Source organism: Dunckerocampus dactyliophorus, chromosome 3, assembly GCF_027744805.1.
Source record: "Dunckerocampus dactyliophorus isolate RoL2022-P2 chromosome 3, RoL_Ddac_1.1, whole genome shotgun sequence".
Taxonomy (NCBI): domain Eukaryota; kingdom Metazoa; phylum Chordata; class Actinopteri; order Syngnathiformes; family Syngnathidae; genus Dunckerocampus; species Dunckerocampus dactyliophorus.
The window spans coordinates 35339165-35353268 of record NC_072821.1 but is presented as its reverse complement, the minus strand read 5'-3'; the positions used below and the strand labels follow the sequence as shown (position 1 = coordinate 35353268).

General features: G+C 40.6%; 1 protein-coding gene across 1 annotated transcript in view; it reads right to left on the bottom strand.

Moving 5' to 3' along the window:
• Window positions 1-11062, bottom strand: part of itga11a (integrin, alpha 11a) — a 79568-nt gene extending 68506 nt beyond the window's left edge. Inside the window, exon 1 of the mRNA XM_054771522.1 lies at window positions 10928-11062. Coding sequence (XP_054627497.1) covers window positions 10928-11000 — 73 coding nt within the window. The 5' untranslated portion in view covers window positions 11001-11062. The remainder of the gene's footprint in view (window positions 1-10927) is intronic.
• Window positions 11063-14104: the final 3042 nt, after the last annotated feature.

Genomic DNA, 14104 nt, shown 5'->3' with positions numbered 1-14104 from the left:
TGAACAAATCAATACCCAAAGATGATCATCTGTTCCGGTTCCTAACGATTCTAGATGCCGATGCTTTTAGGAGGCAGCGTCATAAAGGTTTTTTCATGGTTTAAATGAGGTTTAAATGAGATTTCGTTTTAGATGAGTTGTCTGAACTTCTCCATTAATTTTTTAAATGATATTAACTTTTTATCAAGTGATAGAGTCACAGCTTCGTAATGCCCAATTGTTTGTATGAAGAAATACAGATCTCATTAACGTTACATGACTGTAATGAGGAGAATTTTTAACTTGTGAAAATACCATTTCATGCATATGTAAGAAAAACAAGCTTCACTAATGGCTAATTAATACTTACAGTGTGTGTTGAATAGGACATATGTCTGCCACAGTAAGTCCACAGTATGGCGTGCAAACCACAACAACCGGGACAATTCTTCCTCATGGGACAGAATTTCCTGCTATACAGTCGTCCCTCACCGTATCGCGGTTCAAATTTTGCGGCTTGACTGTATTACGGTTTTCAAACATATGTGAATTAATAAATCTTTTTTTTAGTAGTTGATAACGGCCTATTTCTCAATAAATATGCATATTGAAGCAAATTTTACGAATTAAGAATTTTCCTGTCGCGGAAATGTGCAGAAAAGAAAAGTGTTTCTACTTCTGAAATGGCTAAAATGATACTATGCTAATGTTAGCATGCTAGCAATGCTAACATGCCAACGTTAGCATGCAACATCTAGCATGGTAAAGCTATTAATATACAGCGTGTCGCTGTATATTAATACTTATAAAAATGTCAAAAAAGGCTACTATGATAATGATAGCATGCTAAAGCCGACATGCTAACATATAACAGTTAAGTTTTTACTTACATTTCTACTTATGAAAACGGCTAAAGTGTTATGATGTTAATGTTAGCAATGCTAATGTTAGCATGCAAAACCCAGCATGATAGTCACAAGTGTCTGACAATGTTAATACTCATGAAAAGGGCTAAAAATGCTACGATAATAATGTTAGCATGCTAGTGCTATATAAGTTTCTACTTATGAAAATGGCTAAAATGTTACTATGCTAACATTAACATGCACGACGTAGCATGGCAGCATCTTCCAATGGTAGTATTAATGAAAATGGCTAAAAATGCTATTATGCTAATGTCATCACGGTCAGTAAAGGAGGGATTACTGTAGTACATATTGAAACAGTCATTTCCAAGTGATGCCCCGATGCTTTTTGCATTCATTCAGTATTGTGTGACACAACAGCGTAGCTCAACACAGAGGCAGAAACACTGCAGAAACCCCAACAGCACTTGGGTTTTGTGACGTGATTACAGATCAAAGCAAATGTGTTTTCTCCATTGTATGCGAGCTGTCACTCATATCAGCTGACAGCTTTGCGGGTGGTGGAAAAAAACAGTGAGTCTGTTTTTCATCAAAAGGCCAGACACAGAAGGTCTTTTCATGACATCCATCAGAGCCGTGTAGACATTTGCATGTTGAATGCAAACAACAAGGCAAAGCAATGAAGAACATGTACAACTGATTCCACCAGGGTCAAAGTTGAAACAAGGTTATTTGCAATTGATTATTTGTGTACTCGTTCAGTCAATAATATGTGGCTAGAGAAATGGAAGACAGTAAGACGGTGTTTTCGTAAAGCCTCGGTCACAACCGGACGTATAATCTTTTGGCCGTGCAATTTGTGGCGTTCCCCAAATCGCACCTTTTTCTTTTGTTCTTGGAGAACGGAGTTGTGGTGACCATGAGGGAGTAAGGTCTCCGCACACCCAAAATACAACCTGTAAGTCGAACGTGCGTACCACGAACGAAATGTGAGGTTGGCTCGGACGTACGGCTGCCGCTTCATTCGTACAGCCAACACACGTAAGTTGTAAGACCAACGTCCGTCAAACTTGCAATAACAGTACTGACCTTGAGTTCCTTCGCATGAAGGTTGCAAGAAGTACGAGCGAGCTTACGTAAGTGGTAAGTGTGGAAGTGGTTTTTTCAGTGTGTTTGGTCTAAGCTATGCTCTTGTTGTTTACCTGGTGCAACTGGAGGTAGAGTCTGGGTGAAGCACTGAAAGAAGCACTGATCCAATTTTCTAGTTTAGTGTTGACCAGCTCTTGTGGGCCTCAAGTTCACCACAATGTATATAACATTTGTAGAAAACACCAAGGATGCGCTGGCTGGTCAAGTAGGGGGCCACAAAATTTGGTGTACTACTCCAGCTAAAGATAGTTAACGTGTTCCAGTGCAGAGCACATAATCCAGTTGAACATGATTGGGTGAAAGGGCTCTCGGTATCTGCTCTCTCTCATCCGGAAAGCTGAGCAGCTGTTTTCTTCCTTGAAGAACTATTGGATCTGAACAGATGTTTGACACAATGTGCATTCCTTAGATAGAGAAGACTTAGGCATGCTGACAAGCAGAATAAACAAATAGCAAACATAAACAAAACATGTACTTGCACTGTTCTTTTGCTGCTGAAATGTAAAGTCAATGTATGAATGATACCTGGTATGATAGTGTTTATAAATGTAGTGTTTATAAACACTTATATATTAGTATAAGCTTCTACTTGTGAAAATGGCAAAAATGCTACTATGCTAATGTTACCACGCTAACAATGCTAACATGCTAACGTTAAAATGCAACATCTAGCATGGTGTAGCTAAGTGTCTGCGTATTTTAATACTTATGAAAATGTCAAAAAAATGTACTATGCTAATGTTAGCGCGGCAGCAATGTGAGCATGTTAGAAATGTTAACATGCTAATGTGAGCATGCTAACACTTTGCATAATAGCACTAAGTGTTTCTATATTTTTGTACTTATATATAAAAACGGCTAAAAAGAGTACTTTGCTAATGTTCACATGCTAATATGCGAATATTAGCACGCAAGATCTAGCATGGTAGTGCTAAGTGTCTGCAGATACTCATTAAAATGGCAAAAAATGCTACCATGCTAACGTTAGCATGTTGTTGTGGCTGTTATTCAGCTTAAACTCAACTCTGAACCCCCCATGTCACTTCCTGGCCACATTTCCGGAACACATTTACTGTAACACACACAAGCACAAGTTTAATTTATGTCTTAAATGTTCTTTTTTAAATTCTGTCTACTATTGGGTAATACAAGTATAAAGGTGACTATATGGGTGTTATTTCATGTCTAGAGTGCGCTAATAATGTTAAAAACTATATTTAGAAGGTCATAAACAGGTTTTATTTGCCGTAACTATGAAAATGTTCCATTCATGAAGAAGGAATCCTACTTTGCAGAAATTCAGTTATCATGGACTGTAAAGGAGGGATTACTGTATGTAGTACATATTGGCACGGTCATTTCCAGGTGATAAATCTGCTCTCTCTCGTCCGGAAAGTGGAGCAGCTGTTTTCTTCCTCGTTGGATCTGAACAGACGTTTGACACAATGTGCATGTCTTAGATAGCGAAGATTGAGGCACGCTGTATAAACAAGCAGTATAAACAAACAGCAAACAAAAACAAACATCTACTTGCACTGTTCCTTTGCAAGTATCTGGAAACATCACTTCAAGCTATGATTGACAGTCACGGAGTCAATAGGTTATTCATGCTTGTCAATCAAGTTAGTCATGTTTGTCCCACGCTGACTGGCACACGATTTAAGTCAGTTTGCTTGGTTTCACAAAATTTCCGCTAAAATAAATAGTCATTGCTGCCATGTGAGCGCTTCATGTAAATATTGACACGTTCTGCTCATTTCCTGTTGTATGAATGCTTCCCATGTTAAGATGGAGTTTGATCTCACCCAAACGTGGCTGTTTATGTTTACATAGAAACATTCAACGATTGGCTGGGGGGGGGAGTAGAATGAATCAGAATGAATCAGTTTTATGTCTGTAGTCGAGATGCACGATATCTTTTTTTTCAAACCGATTCTCTGATTCTCAAGACCGATATGGTACAGATAACCGATAGCTTTTTTTAATTTACATTTAACTGTAGTTTGTGCACACCTGGAGGCAAGAAGGACTGGAACAAATTAGGATTTGACCAACTGTACCTGTTGATTAGTCCTAATCAAATATCATGACATTACTACTACCACATCACTACTATCAGGAGAACCAGAGTATAGAGCGGAAAGAGCCACCTGCTGTAGCCAAGCAAGGTGCACTGTATTCGGACACATACTCCGAGCAGCCGGTGTGCTGCTATGGAGGTCATGAGAACAGGAGTATAGAACGAGAGGAGCCACATGGCATGGCCCAGCAAGGTGCAATGGATTCAGGCATACGCTCCGAGCAGCAGTGTGATGGCATGGAGGTCTCTGGCAAACCTTTTGCACTTTTCAAATGCTGCAGCGCTGGCGTTTCATGTGGCTGATAAGCTTTTATTGTTTGCTCAATGTTTGTTTTTTTTACCCTCATTGGGGAGCATTTGGTACAACTGGCACATCATAAGGTTAATGTTTGTTTACAGTTCAGCTCAGGGAAAGTTACGACAGGCCGTTAACATTAAAGGCAGCAGAAAAAAAAAGGAGTGCTTGCTTTGCACACCCCTGCACAATACGGGTAATCTCGCCTCAATGGAGCGTTTTTTAAAATTATCGGTTATCAGAGCTATTTCTAAGCGGATTTTTCGGTATGACGTCATAACCTGTTCTGAATTTTTTGCTAGTGGATTCAAAGTAATTCCAGTAATTAAATTTATGCATTGAGACAGGAATTTTCCTGAAGAAGAGCAACAAAAAGGTCTTACCATGAAATGAGTGAAAGCTTAGACATGGACAGGAAAAAGTACGAGCAAGTGAAAATATGAGAATGGACGGGCTTTCAGGCTAGAAAAGTGGCAGAGCAATTTAATATTCCAAGAAGTATCAGCATGTGTTAAGTGCAAGGTCAGAGTTTCACTGGGTATTCCGAGTACCTACTCTCATGCCCAAACAAATAAAGCTAAAGCTGGCGGCTGCCGGTGTGACCCACATTAGTCAACTGCTGTGTTTGGCTCGACATCAAGCTGCAGGAGCTCTACCACAGTCCCACTGACACAAAGCAGCCACTGCAGTGCATCATGTTAAGCACAGTATCATAGCAGAAGTGCTCTTTTTAAAATGCCAGCTCACTCTGTGCAAGTTAATTGCCTGTGACAGAAAGTCAAAGCTAATGATTGAAGTCCTCACACAGCACGGACCGTCTGAGAGCCAGGACTTGACAGCCCACACTGTTGCGCTTGGGTCATTTCAACTGGGTACACACGGTAAGATAATCAGGATGATTTTCAGCACGATTCCCCTCTTCCAACCACAGTCAGTCATAAAATGTACATGCTATTTAAGTATCGTATTTATGGCACTTGTATCGGATAATATGTAAACGATACCCAACCCTAGTTGTATGTGGTCAACGTCGAGGAGACCCGAGTCACAGACTCAGGCCCTGTCCACACGGAAACGTTCATGGCATTTTTTTTTGATAAGTTGAAAAACATTTGTGTAAATGGTTACATCCATACGGGAACTGATCACTGAGTGAAAACAATGAAACGCACCAAATCATAGAACAAGAAAGAACACATGCGCATTATCTCCTGCTTTCCAAGGCTTGGCTGGACTTACGAGGAATTGGAATTACTTCTGCGAGTCATTTTGAAGTTTGAGAAAACAAAATATCAGGAGAATGTCGACTGGGGTGAGCCAAGCCAGTCGAAATATTCAGCTATTATGTTGGTTAGTCATCAAATCTCGCTTGTGGTCACAATGACGACGACGGGTCGGTGACGTCATGGTTCAGCGAGCCCTGCGCACGGCTGCACGCTCAAACCCAGGAATGCAAGCTGCGAGTGCTAAGCATCGAGCTGAAAGCCACTCGTACGGCCACACTGGCTGGTATCCGTTCCATAGACAAATGTGTTGACTGAACTTGACTGATTACTGGTTTGGGTGGCAGTGGAAGCGGAACCCACTGTGGACAAAGGGCAACTACGGCAGTTGTTGGAGAGACGCTAGTCTGCTTCCCGACTATATGTTGAGGTGCTTGAGCAAAGCACAGGGGAAATCAACATTTGCATCTCTACTTGCACGCTTGCATGTGTGTGGTCTGGTTCTGTGTGCTGAGCAACACAGTATATACCGAGGGATTGTAATCAGTATAACACATTTTGAAAAATGTTGCAAAAATGACATGGAGCCAATAAAATAAGGTCAAAAGAAAAAGAGAACAATTTCTATCCGAATGGAATCTGAAAATCCACAGCGTGCAGTGTTTTCCATTGATCCACTGGGTTTTCTATTTCAATGTTTTTTTTTCTGAACAACAGACGGACGATACTTTGTACTAAACATTTTGGCACCTTATACAGTATTACGATTCGGCTATGCCAACATAAATAATGCATCCAAAACCAGATGTTCGTGACACACAACAGCCAACTGTGCTCGGCTTAAGAGCCCGCTAACCCTGTCAACCTGTCAAGCCATTTGACCCTGGTTTCCGTGACAACACATGACCAAATCCAAATGTCTTTCACTCATAGGTCAAAATACCATGACGACCATGACAACACACACAGTAGTATGTTATGGTTAAGGATTCCTTCCAATAAACATCTGTTATTTGGACATATTGTGGCGTCATTGTAACGCATACAACAACACAACTGTGCTTCTCAGATAAATTATCTCTTTGTGGAAATTGAGTCACTTCTGCTTCCTCTAGTTCTTCCAGCAATCAGAGGTAAACAAATTAATAATAAAAAGGCAAATGAGAATAGTAAAATAAAGTTGACAAAGTAACGTAATAAAGCTACTAATGGCACATAGCAGCTCATGATCGAGTGATCCGACAATTGCGTTTTAATCAGAAGTAAAAACAGCAATAAACGGATGGAGGAAAGCCAAATGCGACACGTGTCCAGAGGCAGAAGCATGGCAAGCACACCGGCTTGCCAACCAGGGTAAAGCCTAGGGCACAACCGGTCATACGGCCGGTAAAAATGCAAGAAACACATGGATGAAGCGCGTGTGACGTGCTGTTTTTCGAGCCGTAGACCGGCCGCGAAGGTTCTTTGTCATTTCAAACAAACTTTACGGGCACTTACGTTTTTTTTCAGATTGGAAGACAAACTTCCGCACTTTGTACGTATTCGTGTGTCGTCCGTGCGGCCAACGTGTGTCCGTATGTGTGTCGTGCGCCACACGTACACCCCACATAGGTATCAGTTGCACCAAAACTCGGGTAAATAAAGCTCCAGGGGTGCCTAGGGCTTTGTTTAATATGTTTTATTGTATCGGTATTTGTATTTATCAATTCAAATCAAATTGTATATGTGTTTTTCCCTCTGTTTGCTATCTCTCTATTGTAATGTATACAGTATGTAAATATATATTATATTTGATTCCTGTTGCAATGCATATTGTTATATATGTGACCGCATGTGACGTATTGTATATGCCTGTGGCACATCTGTGCATGTGCTACATGAGGTCACGGTTGGTGAATAAAGATCTGCATGCTGTCTTTTAATAAGCGTCATTAAGGAAAAGAACCCCCAATATATTACTAATCAATAATTACTTATCAATAACCATTACGTATGGTTAGTGATCGCACTTCCGGTACGGCTCTTACATTGTTAGTACCCACAACGTACAGCTCGCGCATGGTTCTTATAACCTTCATGGACCGCAAGGTCAGTACTTTTGTGGTAAGTTGGGCGGATGTCGGTGTTACAACTTACGTGCGTTGGCTGTACGAATGAAGCGACAGCCGTACGTCCTTCATGGTCGCCACAACTACGTTCTAAACGAGAACAAGAACTAATCTATCCATTTGGGTAGCGCCACGAATCGCACAAAATCGTACGTCCGGCTGTGACCTAGGCTTAAGGGATAACAACAGAGCAGCAGGAAGCGAGAGAGCGCCACGTGATGACGGTCTATTACCGCAAGGAGGGGAACTGTCGCTCTGAGCCTGAGAGCTTTGTGTACAGTATGATGTCCTCACTCCAAGTGATCTAACAAGATCATCAGATCCAAGTCCCAAGAATACACAAACACAGCCTCGCTCTCGTTTGATGAACATGTCTGACAAAACAGCCGTCCTCCCACCACAACCAGCATCTCCTTCTCTGCAAGGCTGGAGTCTCCCTCCCTTTTGGCACAATTCCTGTTACTACTTCCCACAAATTCCAAAATCTTGCTAAATATTTGGAAAAGTGATTTCTTCTCTTCAACTCTTTTTGTTTACTAAATGTAGGAACTAAGGATTGTTGACTTCTAAAGAATGTAGTTGACCTCAACCTAGATCAGCAGTGATAGGATAATGCGTCACCGGGAAAGTAAGAAGTAGTAGTAGTAGTCCATAAATAATGTGTTGTGTTATACTCTATGGCCTAGGTTCCCAAAGTGGGGTACGCGTACCCCCAGGAGTACACAAATTGTCATAGGGGGTACGTGAATAAAAATGTAAAAGAATTAGCGCCTAACACTCAATTACGAGAGCGCCTGAACACCTCACGGCGCAATGAGAACAGCAGGGAGTGTGAGTGTGATGCTGCCCATTGCTCTGTGTGCATCATATGAACAAATAAGTGAGTGTTTAATCTTGAATATTTCATTGATATTGGTGTACCAATCCCCACACGGCGCAGCAGTGAAACCCTGTCACTGTGATTGGGGCTTTATTGTTGCTTGTGTGTATTTTTCTACTTTGGATACAGCTTTATCGGAAATGTTAAACTTTCCCCTGCAATTTGGTATTAAATTAACATGCAGACTTAAACCGTAGCCATCGTGAGTGGACAAAAAAAGTGAAGCTCAAATTCAATCCATTCAAACGGAAGGATGCCAACAGCAAACTAGAATAACATATATGTAGGATGATTACTTATCTATTTATCAGAGCTCATGTGAAACTTTATGAAAATGTGACCATGCAAAATACTCGTTTTTGACCCGGAATTACAATAAAATTAATTAAACATGTTCAATATTTCAAGTTAATTAAGATTAAAAGGTTTATGTTTTTTAAATGTGCATGAGTAGGGGCTGTACGTGGCTTCAGGTCAAATGTCTGAAGGGGTACGCCACTGGTAAAAGTTTGGGAACTACTGCTCTATGAGACTGATTTTTGGTTAAAAATATATACAGTAATCCCTGATGTATGGCAGTTAATTGGTTTGACACCTGTGATAAGTGAATTTCTACATAGTAGGACTCCTTATTTATAAATCAAATATTTTCACAGAGCGTAGAAAATCTTTTTCTGACCTTCCAAATACAGTTTTTAACATCATTAGAGCCCTCTAGACATGAAATAACACCCCTATAGTCACCTTTACACTCCTCTTACCCAATATATTAGACACAATCAAAGAGAAGACGACTCCTGTTTGTGTGTGTTGCTATAAACGTGTCCTGACGTGTGAAGGACAGGAAGTGAAGTCGAGAGTTCAGACTTGAGCTTTAGCTCGGAGTGGATTACGGCTGCAACACCAGCCTGTGCAATTATTATGATAATTATGATTACTAGAGATGCAGGCCGTTAATGTCACAGGCAGGAGAAAAAAGGAGCGCTTGATTTGATCACCTGTACAATATGGGTAATCTTGCTTCATTGGAGAGTTCTTTTAAAATTAGCATTTATTGGTGCTATTTTTTATGTTATCGGATTTATCCGTATGATGCCAAAATCCCCTCATCCCTCAAATAGACATTTTTAGGAGTGTATCAAATACTCGCAGATTTTTGCCATTCGCTGGTCGGCGTGGAGCGTAACTTGCACGGAAAGTGGGGATGTATTGTATTCAGAGATGTCAGCTGTGTTACTGCATAAAGACCTCATGCTTTCAAATTCAGCAAAGTTACAACTAGGGGTGTCACAGGATGTCACGACATTAAAACGTGACAAGATTTATGTTCAGAAGAAAAGTGCCTGGGACGATAATAAAGTAATTACAGTAGTTAATCACACAGTAAATGAAAATGAACTCCATAATTTTGCTAGCTTCATTATGTTGCCATGTGCAAAGCATGTGCCTCCAAACAGACAAGAAGAGAGTTCACTCTGGGCATTGAGTTCAGCACCTTAGCGCATTTCTTCCATAGAACAATGGCATGAACGGAGTGAGCCCTCTTCTCGGTCATGCAGTTTTGTCTTGGTGGGTGGAGGCGGGGCCGCTAGCATACACACAGTGTGCAGAAGAGTGTAACGTAGTAGAAATTAAATCATTGCAATTATTATTGCTTTTCTTAAAAGTAAAGTTAAAATCTCATCTCGTCTCGTAGACCCAATCTCGTGTATCGTCTCGTCTGGTAAACGGAGTGTTTCGTGACACCCCGAGTTAGAATATTTTATTGGCGTGTCTGATCCAGTGTTTGCAAATGATGCTACGTGATGAATATTGTAAACATTTCAGTTCCCAATGTCTGTCTGCTGCAGTGATTTCACTGCTAATTGACCGCAGTTCTGGCTCACAACCCAAACCCCTGCTGTCACTGGAAACTTGACTGTGAGAAGACAGCATCAACTTTCCTTTTTGAACAGAGAAATCTGCTTCCAATGAGACACACGGCACCTCAGTCTGTGTGAAACAGTCAACATACTTTCAGTAGCCTCCAAACTCTCCTCTCTGCTGCCCACCCTGACACAAGGTCAAGAGGTCAAGCTAGGATGTTATTCACACTGTGATTCATTCGTGTAAGATGGTATTATTCCAAAAAACACAACGTGTACTGCATTGAAACTAGGATTTCTAATTCAGGAGACAGATTTAAAAGTCACCAACTACCTTCTCAAAAGTTTTTCAACTTATCTCCTTCTGAAAGAAAAACAGTCCTAAACTTTAGATTCACAGCAGATACGTAGATCCAGTATGACAGCCCCATTATCCTTTAAGGGTACATAAGTAGATCCAGACCAAAACACCTTTCACTCACCTAACAGCTGGCTGCAGATCCAGAGCAGAAGGAAGTGGTAGTACTCCATATGTTGCCTGACGCAGGCATGCATGACGGCTGGGAGTGTGGATGTGGTGGGCTGAGGCGAAGAGACCCAGTGGAAAGCACAGTTAAAGATCCCACTCTGATTGACTGCAACTCCTAGTTACAGCGTTGCCTATGTCTCAGGGAAGTAGGAGGGGTCTGCAGCTCCAGAAGAAGGAGGCCCCCATCCAGAGATAGGCCTAAAATGAACTCTTCAGAGCTGGTATTTAAAGCTTCCTATGGTGAATATTTGATTTGGTTTCCATCATGATATTATTGGTTTATTATTATTGTTATTCTCATCAGCGATGCTTCGATCAATCTGCCACCAATTAGCATCGGCCGATTTCCGTTTGCCCATAAATGCCTTTCAAAGCCGATCACAGAAACCGATCGCCGTCCTGTGCCAAAAGCCTACATGTGTGCTGTGTCACATGGGGTTGCCAACAACAAGGGACGCTCTGTGTCCCCTTTTCCCACGGGAATCAACACGAGACCGTAAAACCTGCATGGCTTCAGTTTGACAACTTGACACAGGCTATGGCAATCCGTGCTAGCGTGTTTGATCACGTCCTTATCAAACCTATTGCCGTTCGACTTTTCATGCATTTTTGCCTAGCTGTCACTGGCGGCAGCTCGCTAGCTAGCTAGAGTTATCCACCTAGCTTCGTGTTTTTAGACTCCAAATGCGACTTTTTACCACACTGACATTTTGTTTTTAAAACAAACAAGCAATGCGGTTAATTCTCAGCTCGTTTTTGATATCACTTCAAGGGGTACGTATTAACTTTTTCAAGTGTCACTCTCTTGTCGTCACGATACTAAGGATGTCTTGTCCTCCAAACACTATTTGTGTGTGGTTGTTTAATGAACATAAACACAGTGTGTCCAGCCTTATGATGGTGATACTATCACAGGGGTCTCCTATCTAGCCAGCTGATTTTGAGTAGCCCACCAAAGGCTCAAAGAATATTTGCTTAAACTCATTGTAGTTTTTTGTTCAATTCAGATATTAGGCCTTCATACAGTATAATGACAAATGAGCACAGAATAGAATAAAGACGATGGCTCCACTGTTTGAGTGGAGATGTGCTTGGTAAATTAGTGGACAATTGAAATGTCGCCAGTCATAAATAAAAGACAAATAGTTGACCGCTGTAATAGTGATAAAAGTTCGAGACAACCGCAAACCCGAACAATTAATGTACACTAGGTCCCCAACTTACGAACACCCGACTAGCGAACACTCGCGGATACGAACACAAGCCGACTGGTCTATATTTTATTTTATTTTGCCTTGTAGTCGCTCAATCAGTATTTACACTGCTACTGTACATGCTTGACCAGTAGAGGGCACTGTGACACTGCTAATGCAGCCTTAGAGCTAAGGAAACCAACACAGGAAGAGTTAGACGCTGAGGAGATACAGTGTAAAGCTAAATGGAAAGCTAAATTGTACAACCCAGACAGAGCGTGTGATTAAAGTTTCTGAAGAGTTAATAGGCCTGCTTTATTCTACACCACCCACAGAACACTACCTCTTTTAGAAGAGTCTAACAACGATGACGACTTGTCCTTTTTTCAATAACTCCTCCTACTCCTCCTCCACAATGACGTATGCTCGACCACTCCTCTTCAAAGGTAAATAACATTTATCATTACGTATTATTATATCACTTTTATTATTGTTTTTTTTATTAATTATCCCCGTTTAGTATTTACTACTGCATCCAAACTCATATTTACATACATACGCATATACTGTATATGTATACACGTACATGTAGTACCTATATCATTGGAAATATTACCTTTTCCCCTACTTAAGAACAATTCAACATAAGAACGGTCGTCTGGAACCAATTGTGTTCGTTAGTTGGGGACTTTTAAGTTAAGCAGGACACATTTATATTTAATAATGATATTTATTTCTATTATTTTACTCTGTTCATTTTGTTATCTTTAACTAAAAATGTATTTATTGAATAATTTATTTCCCATGTATTCGTATTATAAATTCGTATTACTCCAAAACATTCATCAAATTTGTGTCCAATAGTACAAATATTGTTTGACACAAATAAAGGCAAAAAAGTTTATTTTTTAATAATTACCTATTTGCCAGGGGGCCCTGGCATTGTCAGCGGCACCGCTGGCCAGGAGCACTCATTATAAATAAATAGAAAAATGTAGTTAATCCATGTGATGGGTATCGATCTCACACATTGATGATGGGTATCGGAAAACCCCCAATCGGAGCATCCCTAATTGTTATTATTATTATTATTGTTTGTGTAGATGGACAATTGTCATTGCAGATGTCACTTTTTCCCCGATCTTATCACATTTTAAAACAGGGTTTATAAATGTTTTCAACTAGAAAACCGTACCGCAGCAGATTACGTTCTGGGACCACCAGTGAATTTCGAGTAATTGAATTTGTATTTTCCACTGGAAAACGGGCCTGTGTTCAGTCATGCATGCAATTATGCGATCAATTTCAGTATGGACCGAAGGATGATGTCCACACCAACATATGCAAAGAAAGAAATTTCATGAAAATATTCAGTTGTAACTTTAGTGGCTGCTTTTTGGAGAGTCTACTTTTTTTTCATACACGCTGTGCAAGTTTCACTTTTACGTCTCAGAGCAGCTACGGTGTGGTGGTACCTGTATTATCACATTGCTATAAATTACTGTCGACTTGGGGTGAATATGATGACTATTTGCGGAAAAAACAGCAAATCTTTTTTGGACCAAAAATCCTTGACTTGAATGCTGAATTGCGACTGTGCGGGGACCCACTGTAACCTTCTCTCATTGCAGACATTTAAAAGTGTCATTCTAACTGGAGCAATTCATCATGTTCCAACCACAACCCAATCAGAGTATTAACGGTGGAACACAAAGGTGGGCTTTGTGTGTTACCTCATACCCTTGCAGTTAGACCATCCAGTCCTAACTACAGAATGCATAATGACCCCACTTATGTAATAATGCATACTCTGTGTACATTAGCGTCCCTGAAATCCATTTGTGGCCATCTTATATGTCTTCACTCCTTAATGTGCATCTTTTCTTGCAAAGACCTCATGGAAAAAAAAAAAGTTTCTTTCCAGCATTTGAATGGAA